Source organism: Salmo salar, chromosome ssa10, assembly GCF_905237065.1.
Source record: "Salmo salar chromosome ssa10, Ssal_v3.1, whole genome shotgun sequence".
NCBI classification, from domain to species: domain Eukaryota; kingdom Metazoa; phylum Chordata; class Actinopteri; order Salmoniformes; family Salmonidae; genus Salmo; species Salmo salar.
The window spans coordinates 120,614,169-120,638,785 of record NC_059451.1 but is presented as its reverse complement, the minus strand read 5'-3'; the positions used below and the strand labels follow the sequence as shown (position 1 = coordinate 120,638,785).

The 24,617-nt window shown below is 39.9% G+C and overlaps 1 protein-coding gene across 1 annotated transcript in view; it reads right to left on the bottom strand.

The window, feature by feature from the left end:
- Positions 1-18,097, bottom strand: part of LOC106561713 (homeobox protein aristaless-like 4) — a 35,700-nt gene extending 17,603 nt beyond the window's left edge. The window contains exon 1 of the mRNA XM_014125927.2: positions 17,346-18,097. Coding sequence (XP_013981402.1) covers positions 17,346-17,700 — 355 coding nt within the window. The 5' untranslated portion in view covers positions 17,701-18,097. The remainder of the gene's footprint in view (positions 1-17,345) is intronic.
- Between the last annotated feature and the right edge of the window lie 6,520 nt (positions 18,098-24,617).

The following is a 24,617-nucleotide window of genomic DNA, read 5'->3' as shown; positions in this document are numbered from 1 at the left end:
GTCTACCATAACAACACCATAACAACACCCCTGTCTACCATAACAACACCCCTGTCTACCATAACAACACCCCTGTCTACCATAACAACACCATAACAACACCCCTGTCTACCATAACAACACCCCTGTCTACCATAACAACACCCCTGTCTCCCATAACAACACCCCTGTCTACCATAACAACACCCCTGTCTCTCATAACAACACCCCTGTCTACCATAACAACACCCCTGTCTACCATAACAACACCATAACAACAGCCCTGTCTCTCATAACAACACCCCTGTCTACCATAACAACACCCCTGTCTACCATAACAACACCCCTGTCTACCATAACAACACCCCTGTCTACCATAACAACACCCCTGTCTACCATAACAACACCCCTGTCTACCATAACAACACCCCTGTCTACCATAACAACACCCCTGTCTACCATAACAACACCCTAAAAGTCCACCCCTATCAAGTAAAGCCTTCTTCAGAGTCCCACCTGCTGGAGTTCATGACCTCATGTATAACTGAAGCGGGCCACCTCGTCTGTTGGTGGCTAAATCCCAAATCGGTAGCTTCCACCTCGGCCCTCCATTTGTTCCTCTGTCATTTGTGTGGAGTGACTTTTGTCTCGTTAATATCAATCAAAACTTCTGAAGTCGAGAACTAAATTCTTGATATTGCAGACAAAAATAATGATATTGAAAACAAAACATAAACCCAAAAGTATTGAAAGCAAATGTATATATATATATATATATATTTCAAGGAAATAATTTTGAAATAAGCGAACATTTGAATTGTAATGAATGCAAAAAAAAACACATTCTGTGAAACATTTTCAAGGATAACTCAATCGCGATCAAATGCCACCCTCTTTAACAGCATTTCTTTTTTGGGGGGGGGGGGGACAGTTACAAGTTCTGCATCATCTATGCCACCCTCTAAACCCTACCTACATGGATTTCATTTATATAGCACCTCTCTACTTCCTGATATGCTTTTACATAGTTCGGGGGAAAGCTCACCTCATCCACCACATGGAACCCACTTGGGTGATGCACAGCAAACATTTTGTGCCCAAAACACTCACCGCACATCGGCTATCATGGTGGAGAGGTGAGGCATGATCTCTGCCACAATTAGTGGTGATGAGGTGGCCATGATGGTCATTTAGCCAGGACACTAGTTTTAACACCCCTTTGTCGTATATTACTTTCCAAGAATCAGGACATCCCTTTAACATCCCAGAGATGGCAACCTACACAAGGGTTAACATCGCCATCTCTGCCCTGGAACATTGGGATTTACACTTTAAGACTATAGGGGAGAACGTCCTCTATTGACACTCCGTCACCACTTCCAGCACCATCTGGTTTCCCATCCAGGACTGGCTCTGTTTAGCTTCAGAGGAGAACCAGCAGTAGGATGCAGGGTGCTGCTGAAATGAATGTGTCAGAACTAAGTCAGCTAAAGAAACGTCCAGGGTAACATAACCAGAGATAGGGACAATAGCAGTAAAAGAGGGAGTTTGCACTTGATCGCAATCGTGTTATCTTTGAAAATGTTTCACAGAAAAAAAAGATTATCCTGCAATAATATATTTTTGAGTTAACAGTATATTTTGATTTCAATATCATTATTTTCATTTTGCAATACTAAGAATTTTTAGTTTTAGTTTCAGAAGTTTTGCTTGATGTCACAAAAGTACCTCCCTACTGTGTACAGGTGTCCCAAAGTTGAGAGTGAAAAATGATGGCTAATTAGACCCTCGCTGCCAGCTTCAGAGTGAAGTGGTATCCCATCATTTTGAGTTTGTGCAATTTCACACAAAAGAATGGCGAGCCGTGGCTAATTGTGATCCACCTGGGGGCGCGTTCAGCAGGATGCAATGTTTCGAAATGTTCAGAGAGAAAAATGCTATGTTAGAACACAAACATGACTCTCAAATCACATCGGTTATGTTCACGGTACTTCTTTCTGAAACGTTTTACTAACTGAAGGCGGACATTTATTTACTAGTCAGATTCTGAGACCTGACAAATGTAACATATGAAATACCTCCCGAGTTAAATGTTTGACTGTTATAACTGAGGTTTATATCTTGTAAAAACAACACAGGGATTTTCTCATTTTGAATTTCATGCTTGTTTTATTATTTAAATGTGGAACAATGAATTGCTTCGTTCAAGTCAGCAGTGTGTCCTGAAGTTGATGGGTTTATTGACCCCCCCCCCCCCTCGCTACTCTCTGGAAGTCACCCTCAGATTTTCAGAGCAAACAGGTGAAAACGAAAGGGCCCTCCAAGCGAGTTGGTAGGGGCGAGGGTGGTTTGGGATTCACCAGGTGTCCCACTGTCCCAGTCTTTCGACTCAGGCACACATCTGTGACTTCCTCAACCACCCGACCTGCTCCCTGCTCCGGCCTCCTTTAGCCCAGTGTAATATCATGCCCCCTCTCTCTAGCCAAAGGGCTGCTCTGTGACTGGATGGTTATGAAGTGGGAGAGGTCAGTTAAGAGTTCCTGTTTGGTATCGGCACTGAGCTGTTCTGCTATTATGCCCTGGAGCAAGGCAGCCACATATCCCGCCATTGCCTACATGAATTTTCAGAATAACGTAGGCCTTTACGGTAACTACAAAACCATCACAGCCTTTCCCTTCTCTCATCGACAACATAATAATTCATATTAGATACAATTTCTATTCTAATCCCAAATCACAGTAGGAGTTTTCTTTTGTGCGTTTGTTCAATTCACTGAATCAAGACTTACCTGGTATAGGCTATAGGTATGGCTATATTACTGACCACAGCGGGGGTCAAGTGGTATGGGTAGATTTATCAGGAAGTACTGGTTGAACTGAGCAGTTCTCATAGTTTCCCACGGAATCTTGCATTCTAATAGAAACTAGTCGCTTGCATTGATCTCTCCGTAGTCCTCAGATACATCTGGGAGACAAGCCTCCCCTAACACTGTACTGAACCTAAACTCGCAGTCAGACAGACAGAAAGACAGATACACAGACAGAGGGCAGGGGGACAGACAGATAGATAGATAGATAGATAGATAGATAGATAGATAGATAGATAGATAGATAGATAGATAGATAGATAGATAGATAGATAGATAGATAGATAGATAGATAGATAGATAGATAGATATTATTACCAACCATAGTTACAGAACTACCAGAAGAAGAACAAGAAGAGAGAGACAGACAGACAGACAGACAGACAGACAGACAGACAGACAGACAGACAGACAGACAGACAGACAGACAGACAGACAGACAGACAGACAGACAGACAGACAGACAGACAGACAGACAGACAGACAGACAGACAGACAGACAGACAGACAGACAGACAGACAGACAGACAGACAGACAGACAGACAGACAGACCAGGTGCTGGTGACATTCCTGGTCTGGCTGAACTATATTGAGTTAAATAAATGTAAAGAACAAACTGTGCATTGACACTAGAATGAAGCCAGAGTAAAGAAAAGGCTCATGTCTATGATACTATGACTTTTTAAAAACAGTATCTCTCTCTTTTTTAAAAGCCTCCCCTGTTTAGGGTTTGGTCATTCCCCAGGTAGCTAATTTATGGTGTTTATTTTATTTACCTTCAGTTGACCCTTCCCTTCTCATCCTATAAAAGCAGTGAGGGCACCATGCTGCTTAACGCCCAGTTAAAGTACACTTTGATGTTTTCTCTCTGTTTCTGACTGGGATGAAACGTCGACCCCGGTAAGTGTCTGACCTTCGCTAAATCAAGAAGTCTGCTGCTTATCACACATAAACCTTTACAAAAAAGGGGAACAATATTCTATGTGAACGGTAGTTTATGTGAATAATATTCTATGTGTTTATGCAGATTACTATTTGAATGAGAATTATTGAGACGTAACCCCCCCACCACCCCCATACACCTACCTACCCACCCACCCACACACACACACACACACTCTCACACACACACTCTCTCACCCCCCCCCCCACCACCTACCCACCCACCCACACATACACACACACACACACACATACACTCACACACACACACTCTCTCACCCCCCCCACCACCTACCCACCCACCCACACATACACACACACACACACACACACACATACACTCTCACACACACACTCTCTCACCCCCCACCACCTACCCACCCACCCACACATACACACACACACACACACACTACACTCACACACACACACTCTCTCACCCCCCCCCCACCACCTACCCACCCACCCACACATACACACACACACACACATACACTCACACACACACTCTCTCACCCCACCCCCACCACCCACCCACACATACACTCACACACACACTCTCTCACCCACCCCCCCACCACCCACCCACCCACACATACACTCACACACACACACTCTCTCACCCACCCACCCCACCACCCCCATACACCCACACACTCTCTCACCCACCACACACCCACACATACACTCACACACACACTCTCTCACCCCCCCCACCCATACACCCACACACACACTCTCTCACACACCCCCCCACCACCCCCATACACACTCACACACCCACTACACCCACGTTTCTGTCTATGCACAACATTTGGAGCCAATGCAACGGAATCTTGGCTACTCCTCCAGAGAAAAGTGTCATGGCTGTGTTCGACAAGACAGCATGGAGCAAACACAGAGAGAGAGAGAGAGAGAGAGAGAGAGAGAGAGAGAGAGAGAGAGAGAGAGAGAGAGAGAGAGAGAGAGAGAGAGAGAGAGAGAGAGAGAGAGAGAGAGAGAGAGAGAGAGAGAGAGAGAGAGAGAGAGAGAGAGAGAGAGAGAGAGAGAGAGAGAGAGAGAGAGAGAGAGAGAGAGAGAGAGAGAGAGAGAGAGAGAGAGAGATTTATGTTTATTTTCCCTTTTGTACTTTAACTATTTGCAAATCATTACAACACTGTACATAGCCATAATATGACATTTGAAATGCCTCTATTCCTGTGAGTGTAATGTGTACTGTTCATTTTTTATTGTTTATTTCATTTTTCTTTATTATCTATATCACTTGCTTTGGCAAGGTAGACATATGTTTCCCATGCCAATAAAGCCCTTTGAATTGAGAGAAAGAGAGAGCAACAGAGAGAGAGAGCAACAGAGAGAGAGAGCAACAGAGAGAGAGAGCAACAGAGAGAGAGAGCAACAGAGAGAGAGCAACAGAGAGAGAGCGAGAGCAACAGAGAGAGAGCAACAGAGAGAGAGAGCAACAGAGAGAGAGAGAGAGAGAAAGAGAGAGAGAGAAAGAGAAATCAAATCTAATTTTATTTGTCACATACATCGTTTACAGTAGGTATAAAAGGTGCAGAGAAATGCTTGTGTCCTACAGTAGCTCCGTCTACATTGCAGTACGATATAAATCATTCCACTATGTATTGTGGTTGTTGTGGCGAGTCATCGGGAGGCTATTAGGCCTTGGACCAGAATACTTATTAGGGTCTTTGAGTTTGAAGTCTTTCTTGGAATGACTGATTCATTAACTACTGGACAGTTCACCACCCTAGTGTTTTTTGAGTCTGGTGATTACTCACTCCAAGCTCAGTCAAAGAGTAAGAGAAATTGAAAGATAGAGAGAGACAGAGAGAGATAGAGAGACAGAGACACAGAGAGAGAGACAGAGAAAGAGAGACAGACAGAGAGCCAGAGAGAGAGAGACAGAGAAAGAGAGACAGACAGAGCCAGAGAGAGAGAGAGAGAGAGAGAGAGCCAGAGAGAGAGAGACAGAGAAAGAGAGACAGAGAAAGAGAGACAGACAGAGCCAGAGAGAGAGAGAGAGAGAGAGAGAGAGAGAGAGAGAGAGAGAGAGAGAGAGAGAACTGGGGATATTTCACTTTTGTATATTATCTACTTCACTTGCTTTGGCAATGTTAACATATGTTTCCCATGCCAATAAAGCCCCTTGAATTGAATTGAATTGAATTGAGAGAGAACTCAGCAGGCAGGAATACTGGGAATAGAATAGATGTTTGTGGTGAGTCAGGAATACCGGGGTTACACTTAGTGGGTGAGTCAGGAATACCGGGGATTCTGTTTGTGGGTGAGTCAGGAATACCGGGGTTACTCTTAGTGGGTGAGTCAGGAATACCGGGGATTCTGTTTGTGGGTGAGTCAGGAATACCGGGGATTCTGTTTGTGGGTGAGTCAGGAATACCGGGGATACTGTTTGTGGGTGAGTCAGGAATACCGGGGATTCTGTTTGTGGGTGAGTCAGGAATGCCAGGGTTACTGTTTGTGGGTGAGGACTTGGGTAACTTAGCCTACAGGGAGAGAGCGTCTCAGAGTTATGTGGAACTGTGTCTTACAGAAAACCTGCATGAATTTAATGTGAAGTTAATGTGATAATGCGACAACATGTAAACATGAAATTGCACATGAGAAAGCATTTGAGCACATGTGAAAACATGATCTCATGTGAAATAAATGTGGCAACATGGGGATGCAACATTTCAACATGTGAGATACTTTTTTGCATGTTAAAGTGGTAATTAGATTTTCACATGTGAAAGTGGGAATTAAATTTTCACATGTTAAAGTGGTAATTACATTTTCACATGTGAAAGTGGGAATTACATTTTCACATGTTAAAGTGGTAATTAGATTTTCACATATGAAAGTGGTAATTAGATTTTCACATATGAAAGTGGGAATAAAATTTTCACATATGAAAGTGTGAATTAAATTTTCACATATGAAAGTGTGAATTAAATTTTCACATATGAAAGTGTGAATAAAATTTTCACATATGAAAGTGTGAATTAAATTTTCACATATGAAAGTGAGAATTAGATTTTCACATGTGAATCTGCAATTTTGGTGTATTTTTTTGTAAGGGATGTAATTAAATGGTATGAGGTTTTAAGGGATGAGGAACGCTGTTCAGATAAAATAGTGCAATAAATCATGACAATGTGATTACATTTGACATGATCACTTAGCACAGACTTTCCTACAGAGCATTTGAAACATTTTGTTACGTTACAGCCTTATTCTAAAATGGCTTCAATTGTTTTTATCCCTCATCAATCTACACACAACCCCATAGTGACAAAGTAAAATCCGGTATTTAGAAAATTTTGCAAATGTATTAAAAATATAAAACGGAAATATTACATTTACATAAGTATTCAGACCCTTTACTCAGTACTTTGTTGAAGAACCTTTGGCAGCGATTGCAGCCTGGAGTCTTCTTGGGTATGACGTTACAAGCTTGGCACACCTGTATTTGGGGAGTTTCTCCCATTCTTCTCTACAGATCCTCTCAAGCTCTGTCAGGTTGGATGGGGAGCGTCGCTGCACAGATATTTTCAGATCTCTCCAGAGATGTTTGATCGGGTTCAAGTCCGGGCTCTGGCTGAGCCACTCAAGAACAATCAGAGACTTGTCAACAAAGCCACTCCTGCATTCTCTTGGCTGTGTGCTTAGGGTCGTTGTCCTGTTGGAAGATGAACCTTCGCCCCAGTCTGAGGTCCTGAGCGCTCTGGAGCAGGTTTTCATCAAGGATCTCTCTGTGCTTTGCTCCGTTCATCTTTGCCTTGATCCTGACTAGTCTCCCAGTCCCTGCCACTGAAAAACATCCCCACAGCATGATGCTGCCATCGCCATGCTTCACCGTAGGGATGGTGCCAGGTTTCCTCCAGACGTGAAGCTTGGCATTCAGGCCAAATAGTTCAATCTTGGTTTCATCAGACCAGAGAATCTTGTTTCTCGTGGTCTGAGTCCTTTAGGTGCCTTTTGGCAAACTCCAAGCGGGCTGTCATGTGCCTTTTACTGAGGAGTGGATTCCGTCTGGCCACTATACCATAAAGGCCTGATTGGCGAAGTGCTGCAGAGATGGTTGTCCTTCTGGAAGGTTCTCTCATCTCCACAGAGGAACTCTGGAGCTCTATCAGAGTGACCATCGGGTTCTTGGTCACCTCCCTAACCAAGGCCCTTCACCCCCAATTGCAACACAAACAAACATGGAGGAGAGTGAACGTGACACAGAGCACGGAGACACGGAGCTCGTACCTAAAAGAGGGCCTACTTCGGTCGCGTGGACGTGGTCCGGGTATGAAAAGTCTGACACGGACCAGAAATCTGTCCTCTGCAAAATATGCCGCAGGACGGTCCCGACAACAGGCTCAAACACCACTAACCTCTTTTACCACCGACGCAAGAATCATGTGAAAGAGAGAGAGAGTCTACGGGTGAGACCCAAGAAAGTACAGTCGAGTGCTCAAAACAAACCCCCGACTCAGACGTTACAAGAGGCTTTTGCCCGCGGCGACACCATATGGCAAAGAATCACGAAGATGGAAGGCGATAACAGCTGCCAACTTACATCTGCAAAGACATGGCCCCAGTTTACACGGTCGAGAAACGGGGGTTTCGAGAGTTGGTGCTGACACTCGACCCAAGGTACCAAATGCAAATTGATATGTGACACGTATTAATGCCAAAATAACATGCAAAACAGGCAAGCTCCCAAAATATATTTTTGGCCTATATTTATTTTGTTTGCAACTATAGTTGAAGTGTTTTCTATTTACCTTTTAAAGATTTTATACATGAATATTATATTTTGTTAAAATGAGAAATAAATACCTTTTATTTGTTCAGTTTAATTCAAAATGTAATAAGAAATAGGCCTTTAAATGTGGTCATTTTATATAAACTATTTATTCATTGAATTTACAGACAATGTGCTATATCGTGATATGTATCGTTATCGGGATATGAAATTACCTATATCGGGATATGAGATTTTGGCCATATCGCCCAGCCCTATCATATGAAATCATGTAGTAACCCAAAAAGTGTAGTATATCTGAAGAATACATGGATAGAATATGTAGTATATCTGTAGAATACATGGATAGAATATGTAGTATATCTGAAGAATACATGGATAGAATATGTAGTATATCTGAAGAATACATGGATAGAATATGTAGTATATCTGTAGAATACATGGATAGAATATGTAGTATATCTGAAGAATACATGGACAGAATATGTAGTATATCTGAAGAATACATGGATAGAATATGTAGTATATCTGTAGAATACATGGATAGAATATGTAGTATATCTGTAGAATACATGGATAGAATATGTAGTATATCTGTAGAATACATGGATAGAATATGTAGTATATCTGTAGAATACATGGATAGAATATGTAGTATATCTGTAGAATACATGGATAGAATATGTAGTATATCTGTAGAATACATGGATAGAATATGTAGTATATCTGTAGAATACATGGATAGAATCTGTAGAATACATGGATAGAATATGTAGTATATCTGAAGAATACATGGATAGAATATGTAGTATATCTGTAGAATACATGGATAGAATATGTAGTATATCTGTAGAATACATGGATAGAATATGTAGTATATCTGTAGAATACATGGATAGAATATGTAGTATATCTGTAGAATATGTAGTATATCTGTAGAATACGTGGATAGAATATGTAGTATATCTGAAGAATACGTGGATAGAATATGTAGTATATCTGAAGAATACATGGATAGAATAGTATATGTACAGCAATAGTTAAATAAGATTGGCCTTGATTAGAAAATACAGTATTTACATATAAAATGGGTAAAACAGTATATAAGCATTATTAAAGGGACCAGTGTTCCATTATTAAAGGGACCAGTGTTCCATTATTAAAGTGACCAGTGTTCCATTATTAAAGTGGCCAGTGTTCCATTATTAAAGTGGCCAGTGTTCCATTATTAAAGTGGCCAGTGTTCCATTATTAAAGGGGCCAGTGTTCCATTATTAAAGGGACCAGTGTTCCATTATTAAAGGGACCAGTGTTCCATTATTAAAGGGACCAGTGTTCCATTATTAAAGGGACCAGTGTTCCATTATTAAAGGGACCAGTGTTCCATTATTAAAGGGACCAGTGTTCCATTATTAAAGTGGCCAGTGTTCCATTATTAAAGGGACCAGTGTTCCATTATTAAAGGGACCAGTGTTCCATTATTAAAGGGACCAGTGTTCCATTATTAAAGGGACCAGTGTTCCATTATTAAAGTGACCAGTGTTCCATTATTAAAGGGACCAGTGTTCCATTATTAAAGTGACCAGTGTTCCATTATTAAAGGGACCAGTGTTCCATTATTAAAGGGACCAGTGTTCCATTATTAAAGGGACCAGTGTTCCATTATTAAAGTGGCCAGTGTTCCATTATTAAAGTGGCCAGTGTTCCATTATTAAAGTGGCCAGTGTTCCATTATTAAAGGGACCAGTGTTCCATTATTAAAGGGACCAGTGTTCCATTATTAAAGGGACCAGTGTTCCATTATTAAAGGGACCAGTGTTCCATTATTAAAGGGACCAGTGTTCCATTATTAAAGGGACCAGTGTTCCATTATTAAAGGGACCAGTGTTCCATTATTAAAGGGACCAGTGTTCCATTATTAAAGGGACCAGTGTTCCATTATTAAAGGGACCAGTGTTCCATTATTAAAGGGACCAGTGTTCCATTATTAAAGGGACCAGTGTTCCATTATTAAAGGGACCAGTGTTCCATTATTAAAGGGACCAGTGTTCCATTATTAAAGTGGCCAGTGTTCCATTATTAAAGTGGCCAGTGTTCCATTATTAAAGGGGCCAGTGTTCCATTATTAAAGGGACCAGTGTTCCATTATTAAAGGGACCAGTGTTCCATTATTAAAGGGACCAGTGTTCCATTATTAAAGGGACCAGTGTTCCATTATTAAAGGGACCAGTGTTCCATTATTAAAGGGACCAGTGTTCCATTATTAAAGGGACCAGTGTTCCATTATTAAAGGGACCAGTGTCCCATGACTATGTGCATTTGTCATAAACATTGTCCGTAGTTTGTTTCTATTGGACATAATATTGGCACAAATATATTCCCATGCAGACACTTACTCTGTCTCTCGGTACTATCAATCCAATGTGTTCGCTATCACCACATAAATAACCAGAGATATCACTTCCTGGTTCTTCTAACGCATATTCACCGTGTCCAACTCTGGCAGGAGGCCATCACAACACAGCCAGGAGATTTTATATTATTTCCACTGCATGCTGAGAAACATATCTCTACTCTATGACAACATTTTGTGGAATATCCTCAAAGACATAGTTGTACAAGTATGTAGGACTGAATGTAATGAAGAAAACGTTCATCTGTGGTGAATCCTATCGTCTCTTAATATTTAAAATAAGATAAATAAAACGTGTCAAAAATGTTACATCTAAACAACCACTTCAAGTCATTTTTCATAATCGTGTTTTATTACTATGTAAATTGTCTCTGGGTCAGGACATTGAGTCCCTGAACACAGGGCATTGTGGTAGGTGTATCATCAGCAGCACCGGGGATCCAGGCCTCAGCATCACAATGTGTAGATTAGTGTTTTTCCCACAGCCGCTGCCAGACTACACTGAGAGTCATATCATGTCATTATGATGAGGATTTCAGCTCTCTGTTATCCAGATGTTTCACTTAGCCCTCAGTTGATCTCAGATGCAGTGTTCACAACTAGCTAACTAACTTCTTATTCAAAATATTTTTCATGTCAGTAATCCTGAAACAAAATAGAAGACATGATATGTGAGTATTTCTACACCTTTCTCCAGACACGGCTGAAAACTACAACATTATCCCACATCAAAGTACTGAAAGAACCTCAGAGACCCATGATGCAAGACGATATGTGAATGTAAACATTCCCCCTACTCACGTACGCCTGCCAGTGGCGACGTGACCCCCCCCCCAAGACACACAAACACACTCACACACCGTTCTCCCTAACCACTCAAAAACGGCACTCCAAAACCCGAAACCCATTTCTGACGTTTGGTTTATTTACTTGGAGGCATTGGTGAAACAGGGTTACGTACACCAGTCCCACTCTGTCATCTCAGGGTCCATCTGACTGACTCTGTGGATTTGGAGGGGGGCCGTGTTGTGAAGTCTCAACTAATAACCATAGGAGTCATTTATAGCCAGCATCCCAAATGACACCCTATTCCTTTATATAGTACCCTACTTAGGGTTCACTGGTCAAAAGTAGTGCAATGTATAGGGAATTAGGGTGCCATTTGGGACACATATGAATACGCATCTGGCTTGTATTAATGGGGGTAGCTAACTCTCCTGTAGTGCTGTGTGGCTGGGTATGGCCCGGTCTACATTCCTGCAGTCTCCTCCTCTGTAAGCACTCCATCAGTTCTACCGGTGGTTTGCTCTCAGTCATTGTTGTCTGTGGTCAGGTAGAAGTTTCTATAGGTTGAGGATCACAGTCCCAAAGGTACAGACCATCGAGGTATTCATCTATAGGTCCTATAACGTCCCATGGCCCTGTTGTCCCATGCATTGCCTGAGGCACTAGCCTTCTAGCATGTATACAACCAAGCCTAAGGCCCTCTGTCTTTGTAGTGTTACCGAGTCGATCACACCAAACAGCGTCATTGCATTTTGGTACACCAGAATTACATTCATTTCCAATGAAAACGCTGCGTTTGCCTCGCAGCATTGCGTTGCAGATGCAGTTGAAGTGCGTTCGGTGTGGTGCACATGTTATGATTTATCAAACGTATGCTTGAAATTGTATGCGTAGACAGAAGGTGAATGTTGAACTTTGTTGCATACATATCCATGATGATGCTGCGTAGTATTTTGCGCGTTGACGAAGCGTTAGTACCATTTTGCGCAATTGCTCTGTGGGTGTGAACGAGCCTCGTTAATGATGATCATGCCTGGTATAAGACGAGCAATAGAGTTGATTTGTTATGGTCAGTGTCGAAGGGGAGATAAATCGTTGTAAATATTCCGAAATATGTGAAAAGAGAAAAGCCAATGAACAGTAATAAAGACTTGTTAAGTCAGAAAGTAGTGTACTAAAAGTACATTAAATGGCAACTGTGGGTGGAAAAAAATTGTTATTTTGCCTAAGCATGATGGCTGTCTGCCTGTGTTCCAAGAGAGGTGTGAATACGGTAGGGATATACTGTACCTTCACTGCCAAGCATTCATGGCGTGTGTGTGTGTTATTTTTGTATCTAGGTAGACAATGGTAATATGTGTGCATAGCAGACATAGGCCTTCCCTGTAGCTCAGTTGGTAGAGCATGGTATGTGCAACGCCAGGTTTGTGGGTTCGATTCCCACGGGGGGCCAATACAAACGAAGAAAAATGCATGAAATGAAATGTATGCATTCACTACTGTAAATCGCTCTGGATAAGAGCGTCTACGAAATGACTAAAATGTAAATGTCTAATGAACAAAAAAAATGAATGCCCATTGTCCTCAAACACTAGAAAAGTGCACCTTTCCATGTAATTAATAATAAACCGTCGAAGCGCGATTGTGTAATATCTCCTCCCGGTGAGTAGACTACCAAGACCCCACACATGATAACACAAGCCAGCCTAAGGCTTTAGCTAGCCTCCCTCTATATCCTCCCCGGAGCTATCTATCTATCTGGCCGTAACATTTTATAGAATAACATTACAGAGCTCTCCTCCGGGAAACGTATTGTATTTAATGCTCGCCGTTTAAACGGTTCGCTGTGTCATTGGACTTTGCCAGATGTTTTCATTCGATGGAAGGGGTACTCTATCCTTGGCTCTCACCTTGAGGGGGAAAACACACTATACACCGCGCGATAACGATTTCACTCGGTATAAAAGGCCTGACTACCATTGTTTGCTGTCACGGGAAAAACGGTTTACTTTTCGCTTTATGGGGTGTATTTTGGCGTGGGTGTGTGCTGGCAGTTTACGGCAAAAACTCCGTTATAATACAATCTAATCCTCGGTTTTAGTTTTTGTACCTTTAATCATGTTGACGTTTGTCATTTGGAATTCACGCTTTTATGAGTTATTGAATTTTGAATGGAAATGAAATGCAAATTAAACCATATTATTATTATTGTTATTGTTGGTATTATTATTCAATTGGTAACGGCCTATAGCCCGCGCAGCAGTTATTGTTTTTAGGAATTAGCTCAGTTTACTTTTTCTATAAAAGATTATTAAGATAAAAAAAATAAAGTTAAATTATGAGACAATAATTAAATTATAACCCATGCAAATAGATCCACTAATAATAATAATAATGACAATAATGATAATAATAATGTGGCGCTAAAATGACATTATTATTATTATCAGGATATAATCATTGTTGTTTTGTGTTTCTGTTTTTTTGGTGTACGTTTTAAAGGTTTTTTATTTTCCTTTTTTAAAGTCAGATTTAATTCAGATTTAATGAACGGGCTGTTGTTTCTCTTTAAAGCCTCCCATGCCTTGTAAAATACACAACTAGTCTGGATAATAGAACCAGTGGTGCATTTTTGATTTCCAAAGGTCGCGCATTGGATCAGCAACCCAAACTGTGTCATTACATCTTAATAACAGTCGCTTTGAAATAGTTTAAATGCACGTTATTCTCTGGAACAAATATGTAAACGACGTGAGAGCATAATTATATATTTATTCCCTTTCTTTGGGCTCTGTTTAAACACAAAACTAGATTATTTTAGTTTCAGTTTTGCTCTCATATATATATATATATATTTTTGTTTTTTACTTTATTAATACTGAAGTGCATCAAACCAGAAAATTATAGGCCTATATTGCATTCGCAACTCTTTGCCGTTTCGAACATGGTTCACGTCTATTGCCAAAGTCATTACGCTGTGCTGTTATGCTAATTTACATTATCATTATGCCCTAATCATCCGTACACCGTCGACACGACAGTACTACAACTAATCTTCTAAATTGATATGAACTTGGAACAACGGTCTAACATGAAAGAACGGTCACGTTACTAAGTATCCAACGCAGTATCTTGTGGTAATTTACTTTGCGTCCTGCAGCCTTGGTGAAAGTCAATCCGCACTCTTTCAGCAGTCCATAGCCGTGCCATACAGTAAGTGAATTTAATAAGAATGTGGCATACGAAACAAAGCACGTAGGTTTGGTTTATTTTTTGCCCCCAAAAAAAAAAAAAAAAATCAATGCCGTGCGCGAAAAGAGTTAGCACTACACGTTTACACTGTAGTTTATGTCAATCAATAGCCAATAGGATTTTGACCTGATGGTTTAGGACCTAAACGGAAGTACCGAGAAATTATTCAAATCATAATTCAAATCCGTGTCATTATAAAACACAATTTGGATATTCCATGTTCTATTCTTCAGGTTTATAAATGTTTGTTACGTTAATATCTTATTCGTGTAATTGGAGCAATATAATTTTTTTTATATTGGGAAAATGAACTCTTTACCCACTTTAATAAGGGAGCAAAAAATGTTTCCTTTCCAAAAGACATCCACATCAGGTTACTATAGAAACCTGCCAGATTGCCCGTGTGTTTCTATTGTATCGTTAGATCTTAGAAAGACAATGGTTTAGATGGCAGGACATGATTTAGAAACGTGTGTCTAACCAAAACCATAATGTACGCATATGCCTGTATGATTGTTCACATTTATACTTTACACTTTGATGCCTGTCATTTTACCTCAAAGCTGTGTGTGTGTGTGTGTGTGTGTGTGTGTGTGTGTGTGTGTGTGTGTACACGTTTTAATAGACTTGGTAGTACCAGAAGTCCTCACTAGAATAGTAAACCAACTAAAATTCAGAGAAGTGAGGACATTTGACCAGTCTTCACTTTTAATGAGGCTATTTTAGGCTTAGGAGTTAGGTTTAGGGTTAGAACTAGGATTAGGGTTTGGAGGTTAGGTTTAGGGCTAAGAGTTAGGGTTAGGTTTAGGGGTTAAGAGTTAGGGTTAGGTTAGGGGTTAAGAGTTAGGGTTAGGTTAGGGGTTAAGAGTTAGGTTTAGGGTTAGAACTAGGATTAGGGTTTGGAGGTTAGGTTTAGGGCTAAGAGTTAGGTTTAGGGCTAAGAGTTAGGGTTAGGTTTAGGGGTTAAGGTTAGAGTACAAATGAGGGTAAGGGTCAGAACTAGGGTTAGGGTTTGGAGGTTAGGTTTATGGCTAAGAGTTAGGGTTAGGGGTTAAGAGTTAGGGTTAGGGGTTAAGAGTTAGGGTTAGGGGTTAAGAGTTAGGGTTAGGGGTTAAGAGTTAGGGTTAGGTTTATGGCTAAGAGTTAGGGTTAGGGGTTAAGAGTTAGGGTTAGGTTAGGGGTTAAGAGTTAGGGTTAGGTTAGGGGTTAAGAGTTAGGGTTAGGGGTTAAGAGTTAGGGTTAGGTGTTAAGAGTTAGGGTTAGGTGTTAAGAGTTAGGGTTAGGGGTTAAGAGTTAGGGTTAGGTTAGGGGTTAAGGTTAGAGTACAAATGAGGGTCAGGGTTAGGGTCAGGTTTAGGGTTTTGAATGGGAATCAATTGTTGGTCCCCAAAAAATCCTCCCAAGTATAGTAAGACGTGTGTGTGTGTGTGTGCTGGCTGCGTAACTTGCTCCCTACAGATGCCTAATCGTGCAATATATCATCAAACCGCATAGTTTTCAGTTTATTGCTTAAATGTCAAATTTCGGGGACTGACCGGAGCTTCTACGGTATCCCTTATAGCTCATTCAAAATGTTACAAAATAATCTCAGTCTAATTAGCTCCCCTTACTTGTGTTGAACAAAAGTGATAGCGTCATATAAGTTGGATAAGTTGGTAGCCTTGTATGATGTTTGCTGGTGTGTTAAGAAAGAAAACGTGTAAATAATTCAAACATAAACTACTAGGCTACGCCAGCATGCTGTTGAGGTCAAGTCATGAAAATATCAACACAGGCACACACAACAACAAAAAAATCATACAGAATAGGAAGGCTAATGCCAGAATGAAATCGTTCAGCATTATTTGTCATGATTGTATTGAGCTCAACCAACAACGTGGCTTCATAAAATATCTATGGTCATGCAGTTTCTAACAGACAAACGATAGCAGGCTTTAAGGGATTTTAAATGCTGGCTTCGCTTTAACTAACTCCAGTTACACTCTGGCCTCATAAAACATGTTTAACTGTTGTTATGGCCCCTTGCCCACACGGTCCCTGCTTGTTACTTCAGTAAACCAAGCCATTTCTGTTTTGTCTGTTTGGATGCTGATTGACAGACGATGGCCTAGCTGCCGAAACGTTTATTTTACTCTCATTTGCCTCTGAAATGAGATAAAAAATAACTTGTAAACTTTTTATTTGAGTGGAACCTGTACAAATATGAATAGGATGTTTTGAACCTGTACAAATATGAATAGAATGTTTTGATTTTAGTCAATGCATCAGTTCTGAGCGCGTTTGTTTTCAAGAACCTTTGGCTGTTGATTATTCCCCACGCGAACGGAACCGTTTGGAACTCACCATAGCAGGGGATGAGCGCGTCGTTGTGTCCTCCGCTTTCCTGGTGGAGTTTCTCGCCTTCCGGGGGTGTTTTGCAAGTCGGTCGTTGCATGAAGAGGTGGTATTTATTGAAGTTGTTGTTGCCCTCCTCTGTGCCGTCATCCAGTGACTGGCACTCCTGTTGGAAAGGACTCCGAGACTTCTCCTCGTAACCCTGTTGTCCTTTAAGTAGGAACGTTGGGTTGTATTTGGTTTCACTCGGTTGGAATATTCTGAAGGGATCCGATGGTTGATCCCTACCGTGTGGCGAAGGCGAGTTATAATATGAATCCATGGATGTCATATCACAGTATGAAACGCACGTATCTGCGTTCATTCCTAAAAAAAAAAAAAAAAAACTACGTTTGAATCGAAAATTTCCAAACCGTTTGTTTCTTCGTTCTCCTTTTCCCCTTGCAGCAAGACCCCCTTTCTCTCAAGCACGGGCGAACACACACGCATACACACACACACACTCTCTCTCTCACACACACACACTGTCGCATCTGGGGTTGGTTATAAAACGAATTAGATGTTTTCCAGAGACTTGCAGCAGACTGAACAAATGAATGCAAAGAAAGCCCCCTGAAGGTTTACCGGGGTAAGGAACCAAAAACGCCGTTGCTTTACAGACGATGCCACTGGTCCCACTAAAGTCCTCTGCACACGACACTAGTGAAAGTCAACGCCAAAACCAGCTCTGTCTCCTATTATTCAGACAACAGAGATGGAGATGGAAAATGGGACGTCAAGCAAGAGGGACATTTTTTTTTTTCTTGTTTTCTTTGTAAACACGAGGGAGACAACACATGACATTCATTTGATTAGGAGTTAATATGACTGCTTTGATAAACGCACATCGTGTGCACATGAGAGATAATTGCTCTGAGTCAATTATATTTTTCCCCTTTTATTTAACCGGGTATAAATATATATATATATTTAACTCAGCAAAAAAAAGAAACGTCCTCTCACTGTGAACTGCGTTAATTTTCAGCAAACTAAACATGTGTAAATATTTGTGTGAACATAACAAGATTCAACAACTGAGACATCAACTGAACAAGTTCCACAGACATGTGACTAACAGAAATGGAATAATGTGTCCCTGAACAAAGGGGGGGTCAAAATCAGTAACAGTCAGTATCTGGTGTGGCCACCAGCTGCATTAAGTACTGCAGTGCATCTCCTCCTCATGGACTGCACCAGATTTGCCAGTTCTTGCTGTGACCTGTTACCCCATTCTTCCACCAAGGCACCTGCAAGTTGGCCCTAGCCCTCACCCTCCGATCCAACAGGTCCCAGACGTGCTCAATGGGATTGAGATCCGGGCTCTTCGCTGGCCATGGCACAACACTGACATTCCTGTCTTGCAGGAAATCAGACACAGAACTAGCAGTATGGCTGGTGGCATTGTCATGCTGGAGGGTCATGTCAGGATGAGCCTGCAGGAAGGGTACCACATGAGGGAGGAGGATGTCTTCCCTGTAACACACAGCGTTGAGATTGCCTGCAATGACAACAAGCTCAGTCCGATGATGCTGTGACACACCGCCCCAGACCATGACGGACCCTCCACCTCCAAATCGATCCCGCTCCAGAGTACAGGCCTCGGTGTAACACTCATTCCTTCGACGATAAACGCAAATCCAACCATCACCCCTGGTGAGACACAACGGCGACTCGTCAGTGAAGAGCACTTTTTGCCAGTCCTGTCTGGTCCAGCGATGGTGGGTTTGTGCCCATAGGCAACGTTGTTGCTGGTGATGTCTGGTGAGGACCTGCCTTACAACAGGCCTACAAGCCCTCAGTCCAGCCTCTCTCAGCCTATTGCGGACAGTCTGAGCACTGATGGAGGGATTGTGAGTTCCTGGTGTAACTCGGGCAGTTGTTGTTGTCATCCTGTACCTGTCCCGCAGGTTTGATGTACTGATCCTGTGCAGGTGTTGTTACATGTGGTCTGCCACTGCGAGGACGATCAGCTGTCCGTCCTGCCTCCCTGTAGCGCTGTCTTAGGCGTCTCACAGTACGGACATTGCAATTTATTGCCCTGGCTACATCTGCAGTCCTCATGCCTCCTTGCAGCATGCCTAAGGCAGGTTCACGCAGATGAGCAGGGACCCTGGGCATCTTTCTTTTGGTCTTTTTCAGAGTCAATAGAAAGGCCTCTTCAGTGTCCTAAGTTTTCATAACTGTGACCTTAATTGCCTACCATCTGTTAGTGTCTTAACGACTATTCCACTGGTGCATCAGGGGTGGCAGGAAGCCTAGTGGTTAGAGCATTGGACTAGTAACCGGAAGGTTGCAAGATCGAATCCCTGAGCTGATAAGGTACAAATCTGTCGTTCTGCCACTTTGTTCAGGCAGTTAACCCACTGTTCCTAGGCCGTCATTGAAAATAAGAATTTGTTTTTAACTGACTTGCCTAGTTAAATAAAGGTTAAAAAAAAGGAAGTTAATGAATTGTTTATGGTTCATTGAACAAACATGGGAAACAGTGTTTAAACCCTTTACAAGCAAGATCTGTGAAGTTATTTAGATTTTTACGAATTGTCTTTGAAAGACAGGGTCCTGAAAAAGGGACGTTTCTTTTTTTGCTGAGTTTATATATGTATATATATATATTTAGGAGAGCCCTAAATCTATGTAAATAAGCACTAACATATTGTGATGCATATTTCAATTATGTAGCCTATAGCCTATATGGATGAATGTAAAATAACACTAGGCACAGACCTCAATTCAATGTCTATTCCACGTTGGTTCAACGTAATTTCATTAAAATGACGTGGAAACATCGTTGATTCAACCAGTGTGTACCCAGTGAGCGGGATGTGACTTTTCGTTGTGGCCCTGTCATTCTTTTTTTTTTTAGATGTTCAAATTCTACGTACTGAATAGCACAGACAAATCAACACAAACTATATCCCTAAGACATTGTCCTACTTTTGTGTAAAATTGATACTTTTGAATGTATTATTTAGAGCCGTTATGCCCTCACTTCATCAGGTCAACGTTTGAAAGGTTTTTGCCTTTCTAGGGAGTTTTTCCTAGGGAGTTTTTCCATAGCCACCGTGCTTCTTTCACCTGCATTGTTTGGGGTTTCAGGCTGGGTTTCTGTACAGCACTTTGAGATATCAGCTGATGTACGAAGGGCTATATAAATACATTTGATTTGATTTGAAATGGATCGTTACAGCGATAAACCCGTTATGTCAGTTTACCCATGTGATTCATAGTCTAATGGAACTATTAGCTTGTACCTTTCTGCGTGGAATAAAAATACTCTTCTACTTTCCTTAGTTTCTAAATGCCATTTGATAAATGTTTTCCTTGTGCTCAGTGGTGAAAATGGTGTTGTTCATGATTGCTGTAGGGTAACAAGGTTATCGAAATTAAATCCCTCCTCTGCAGAAATTAAAAACAAGTTTATTTTATTCATTTTTCTTGAAGCGGCAGGCTGTTATGATATCATTAAAGGACTACACGCTATTATTAATTCATGGGGTTATTGCAGGCATTATAATAACCATATATTCAAAATAAGTAGTACGACGACAACACCTACTAAAATATAGTGCCGTATAATACCATACTAACGATATTGATCATTGGCGTGATTAACCAACATTAAGGCATTGAAACGTTAAAAACTAAACATAAAAACGTAAGACTACACTGTTTATGTGAACAACTTATAAAATTCCACCTAATTTATTTAATTGACAAAGTGTTTGCCTACTTGATCAATTAAAAAAGTTGTTCCATATAGCTAACCTTTTAAATTCGAAATATTTATTTAGAGTTATTTGTTGGATATGTTCCTATCTGGAATTGTTTAATTGAACTCATCTGCTTCATACACAATTCATTTAGTAAAAAGCAAAGAAATTTAACGTGAAACAAAAAGTAATATATATTAAATGTATACTATACATTCTACTATCTACTATTCCCGCGTACTATTAGTATACTTTGTACTTTTGGATTTGATTCTATACTTTTGTACACCCTTCAGTCGTATGTAATTCCACGCAATTCACATCATATGATCCAAAAGAGGCCAAACGAGATCCTGTAACTGATTTTCCCCATATTGCCACGCGATTTTCTTTCAGTGCCACCAGCAAGATAATGCGGAAGAGATTCATGCTCAGTCTCAGTGGCAAACGATGTCAATAGAAGCGACGCTGAGAATTATGTTGAGAGCTATGAGAGCCTTACGTTTGTGCTCAGTGATGGGTTAGAATAAGCCCAGAAAAACACCTGTTCACTGTCCCTCTGATTGGCTAAGAAGTGTCACATAATATTATCTCTGATTGAATATGAAGTGTATGGAAGCTCGTTCCCACCACCAAAATAAATACATCTGACTAGGAGTTATGAGATAGTAAGTCATTATTATGAGATAGTAAGTCATTGCGTGAAGAGAGAGAGAGAGAGTGAGAGATATTGTTCCATATTAATGGATTGGAGAGTTTTGTATATGTGAGTTGGTGCCTGTTTGATGACATCTGGGATTGGCACATATATTTATGTATAGCCATTGATTCTTGAAGAATATAACTTCTAAACGCTTCATGATCAATGGTCGCACCCCATCGGAACCCCAAAATATAAGCTTGTTTTAACTCCATTGTTTGTAGACCATGTAATTGCAAACAAATGCTGTATAGCTTCAAAACATGGTCCAAACTATTATTTTGATCTCATGGATGATCAGTCCTTGCATCCATATGTAAGAGTTGTTGTGTCTATGTATTTGAGATTGGTTATTTCTCCGTTCCTCACCTGTTTACCAAACGAAGTGGCAGGGAATAACGCTTTGTTAGTATTTAAATCCAAGATTGTCGCTTTAAAAAGGATCAACCTCAATGTTCCAGACTTAATATCTCATAATAATGACTTACTATCTCCTAATAGTGACTTACTATCTCCTAATAGTGACTTACTATCTCCTAATAGTGACTTAATATCTCCTAATAGTGACTTACTATCTCCTAATAGTGACTTAATATCTCCTAATAGTGACTTACTATCTCCTAATAGTGACTTACTATCTCCTAATAGTGACTTAATATCTCATAATAAGGACTTACTATCTCCTAATAGTGACTTACTATCTCATAATAGTGACTTAATATCTCCTAATAGTGACTTACTATCTCCTAATAGTGACTTACTATCTCCTAATAGTGACTTAATATCTCATAATAGGGACTTACTATCTCCTAATAGTGACTTAATATCTCATAATAGTGACTTAATATCTCCTAATAGTGACTTAATATCTCATAATAATGACTTACTATCTCCTAATAGTGACTTACTATCTCATAATAATGATTTACTATCTCCTAATAGTGACTTAATATCTCATAGTAATGATTTACTATCTCCTAATAGTGACTTAATATCTCATAGTAATGATTTACTATCTCATAATAATGATTTACTATCTCATAATAATGATTTACTATCTCCTAATAGTGACTTAATATCTCATAGTAATGATTTACTATCTCCTAATAGTGACTTAATATCTCATAATAGTGACTTAATATCTCCTAATAGTGACTTAGTAAATCATTATTATGAGATAGTATCTCCTAATAGTGACTTAATATCTCCTAATAGTGACTTAATATCTCCTAATAGTGACTTACTATCTCATAATAATGATTTACTATCTCATAGTAATGATTTAATATCTCATAGTAATGATTTAATATCTCATAGTAATGACTTACTATCTCCTAATAGTGACTTACTATCTCATAGTAATGATTTACTATCTCCTAATAGTGATTTACTATCTCATAATAGTGACTTACTATCTCCTAATAGTGACTTACTATCTCATAGTAATGATTTACTATCTCCTAGTAATGATTTACTATCTCCTAATAGTGACTTACTATCTCCTAATAGTGACTTACTATCTCCTAATAGTGACTTACTATCTCATAGTAATGATTTACTATCTCCTAATAGTGATTTACTATCTCATAGTAATGATTTACTATCTCCTAACAGTGACTTACTATCTCCTAATAGTGACTTACTATCTCCTAATAGTGACTTACTATCTCCTAATAGTGACTTACTATCTCATAATAATGACTTAATATCTCCTAATAGTGACTTACTATCTCCTAATAGTGACTTACTATCTCCTAATAGTGACTTAATATCTCATAGTAATGATTTACTATCTCCTAATAGTGACTTACTATCTCCTAATAGTGACTTACTATCTCCTAATAGTGACTTACTATCTCATAGTAATGATTTACTATCTCCTAATAGTGATTTACTATCTCATAGTAATGATTTACTATCTCCTAATAGTGACTTACTATCTCCTAATAGTGACTTACTATCTCCTAATAGTGACTTACTATCTCCTAATAGTGACTTACTATCTCATAATAATGACTTAATATCTCCTAATAGTGACTTACTATCTCCTAATAGTGACTTACTATCTCCTAATAGTGACTTACTATCTCCTAATAGTGACTTACTATCTCCTAATAGTGACTTAATATCTCCTAGTAATGATTTACTATCTCCTAATAGTGACTTACTATCTCCTAGTAATGATTTACTATCTCATAATAGTGACTTACTATCTCATAATAGTGACTTACTATCTCCTAATAGTGACTTACTATCTCATAATAATGACTTACTATCTCCTAATAGTGACTTACTATCTCATAATAATGACTTACTATCTCCTAATAGTGACTTACTATCTCATAATAGTGACTTAATATCTCCTAATAGTGACTTACTATCTCATAATAGTGACTTACTATCTCCTAATAGTGACTTACTATCTCCTAATAGTGACTTACTATCTCCTAATAGTGACTTAATATCTCATAATAATGACTTACTATCTCCTAATAGGGACTTACTATCTCCTAATAGGGACTTACTATCTCATAATAATGACTTACTATCTCCTAATAGTGACTTAGTAAGTCATTATTATGAGATAGTATCTCCTAATAGTGACTTACTATCTCCTAATAGGGACTTACTATCTCCTAATAGTGACTTACTATCTCATAATAGTGACTTACTATCTCATAATAGTGACTTACTATCTCCTAATAGTGACTTACTATCTCCTAATAGTGACTTACTATCTCCTAATAGTGACTTACTAGCTCCTAATAATGACTTCTCATAACTCATAGTCAGACATTTTTTGGGTGGGGGGCAGGAGGCGGGAACAGGCTT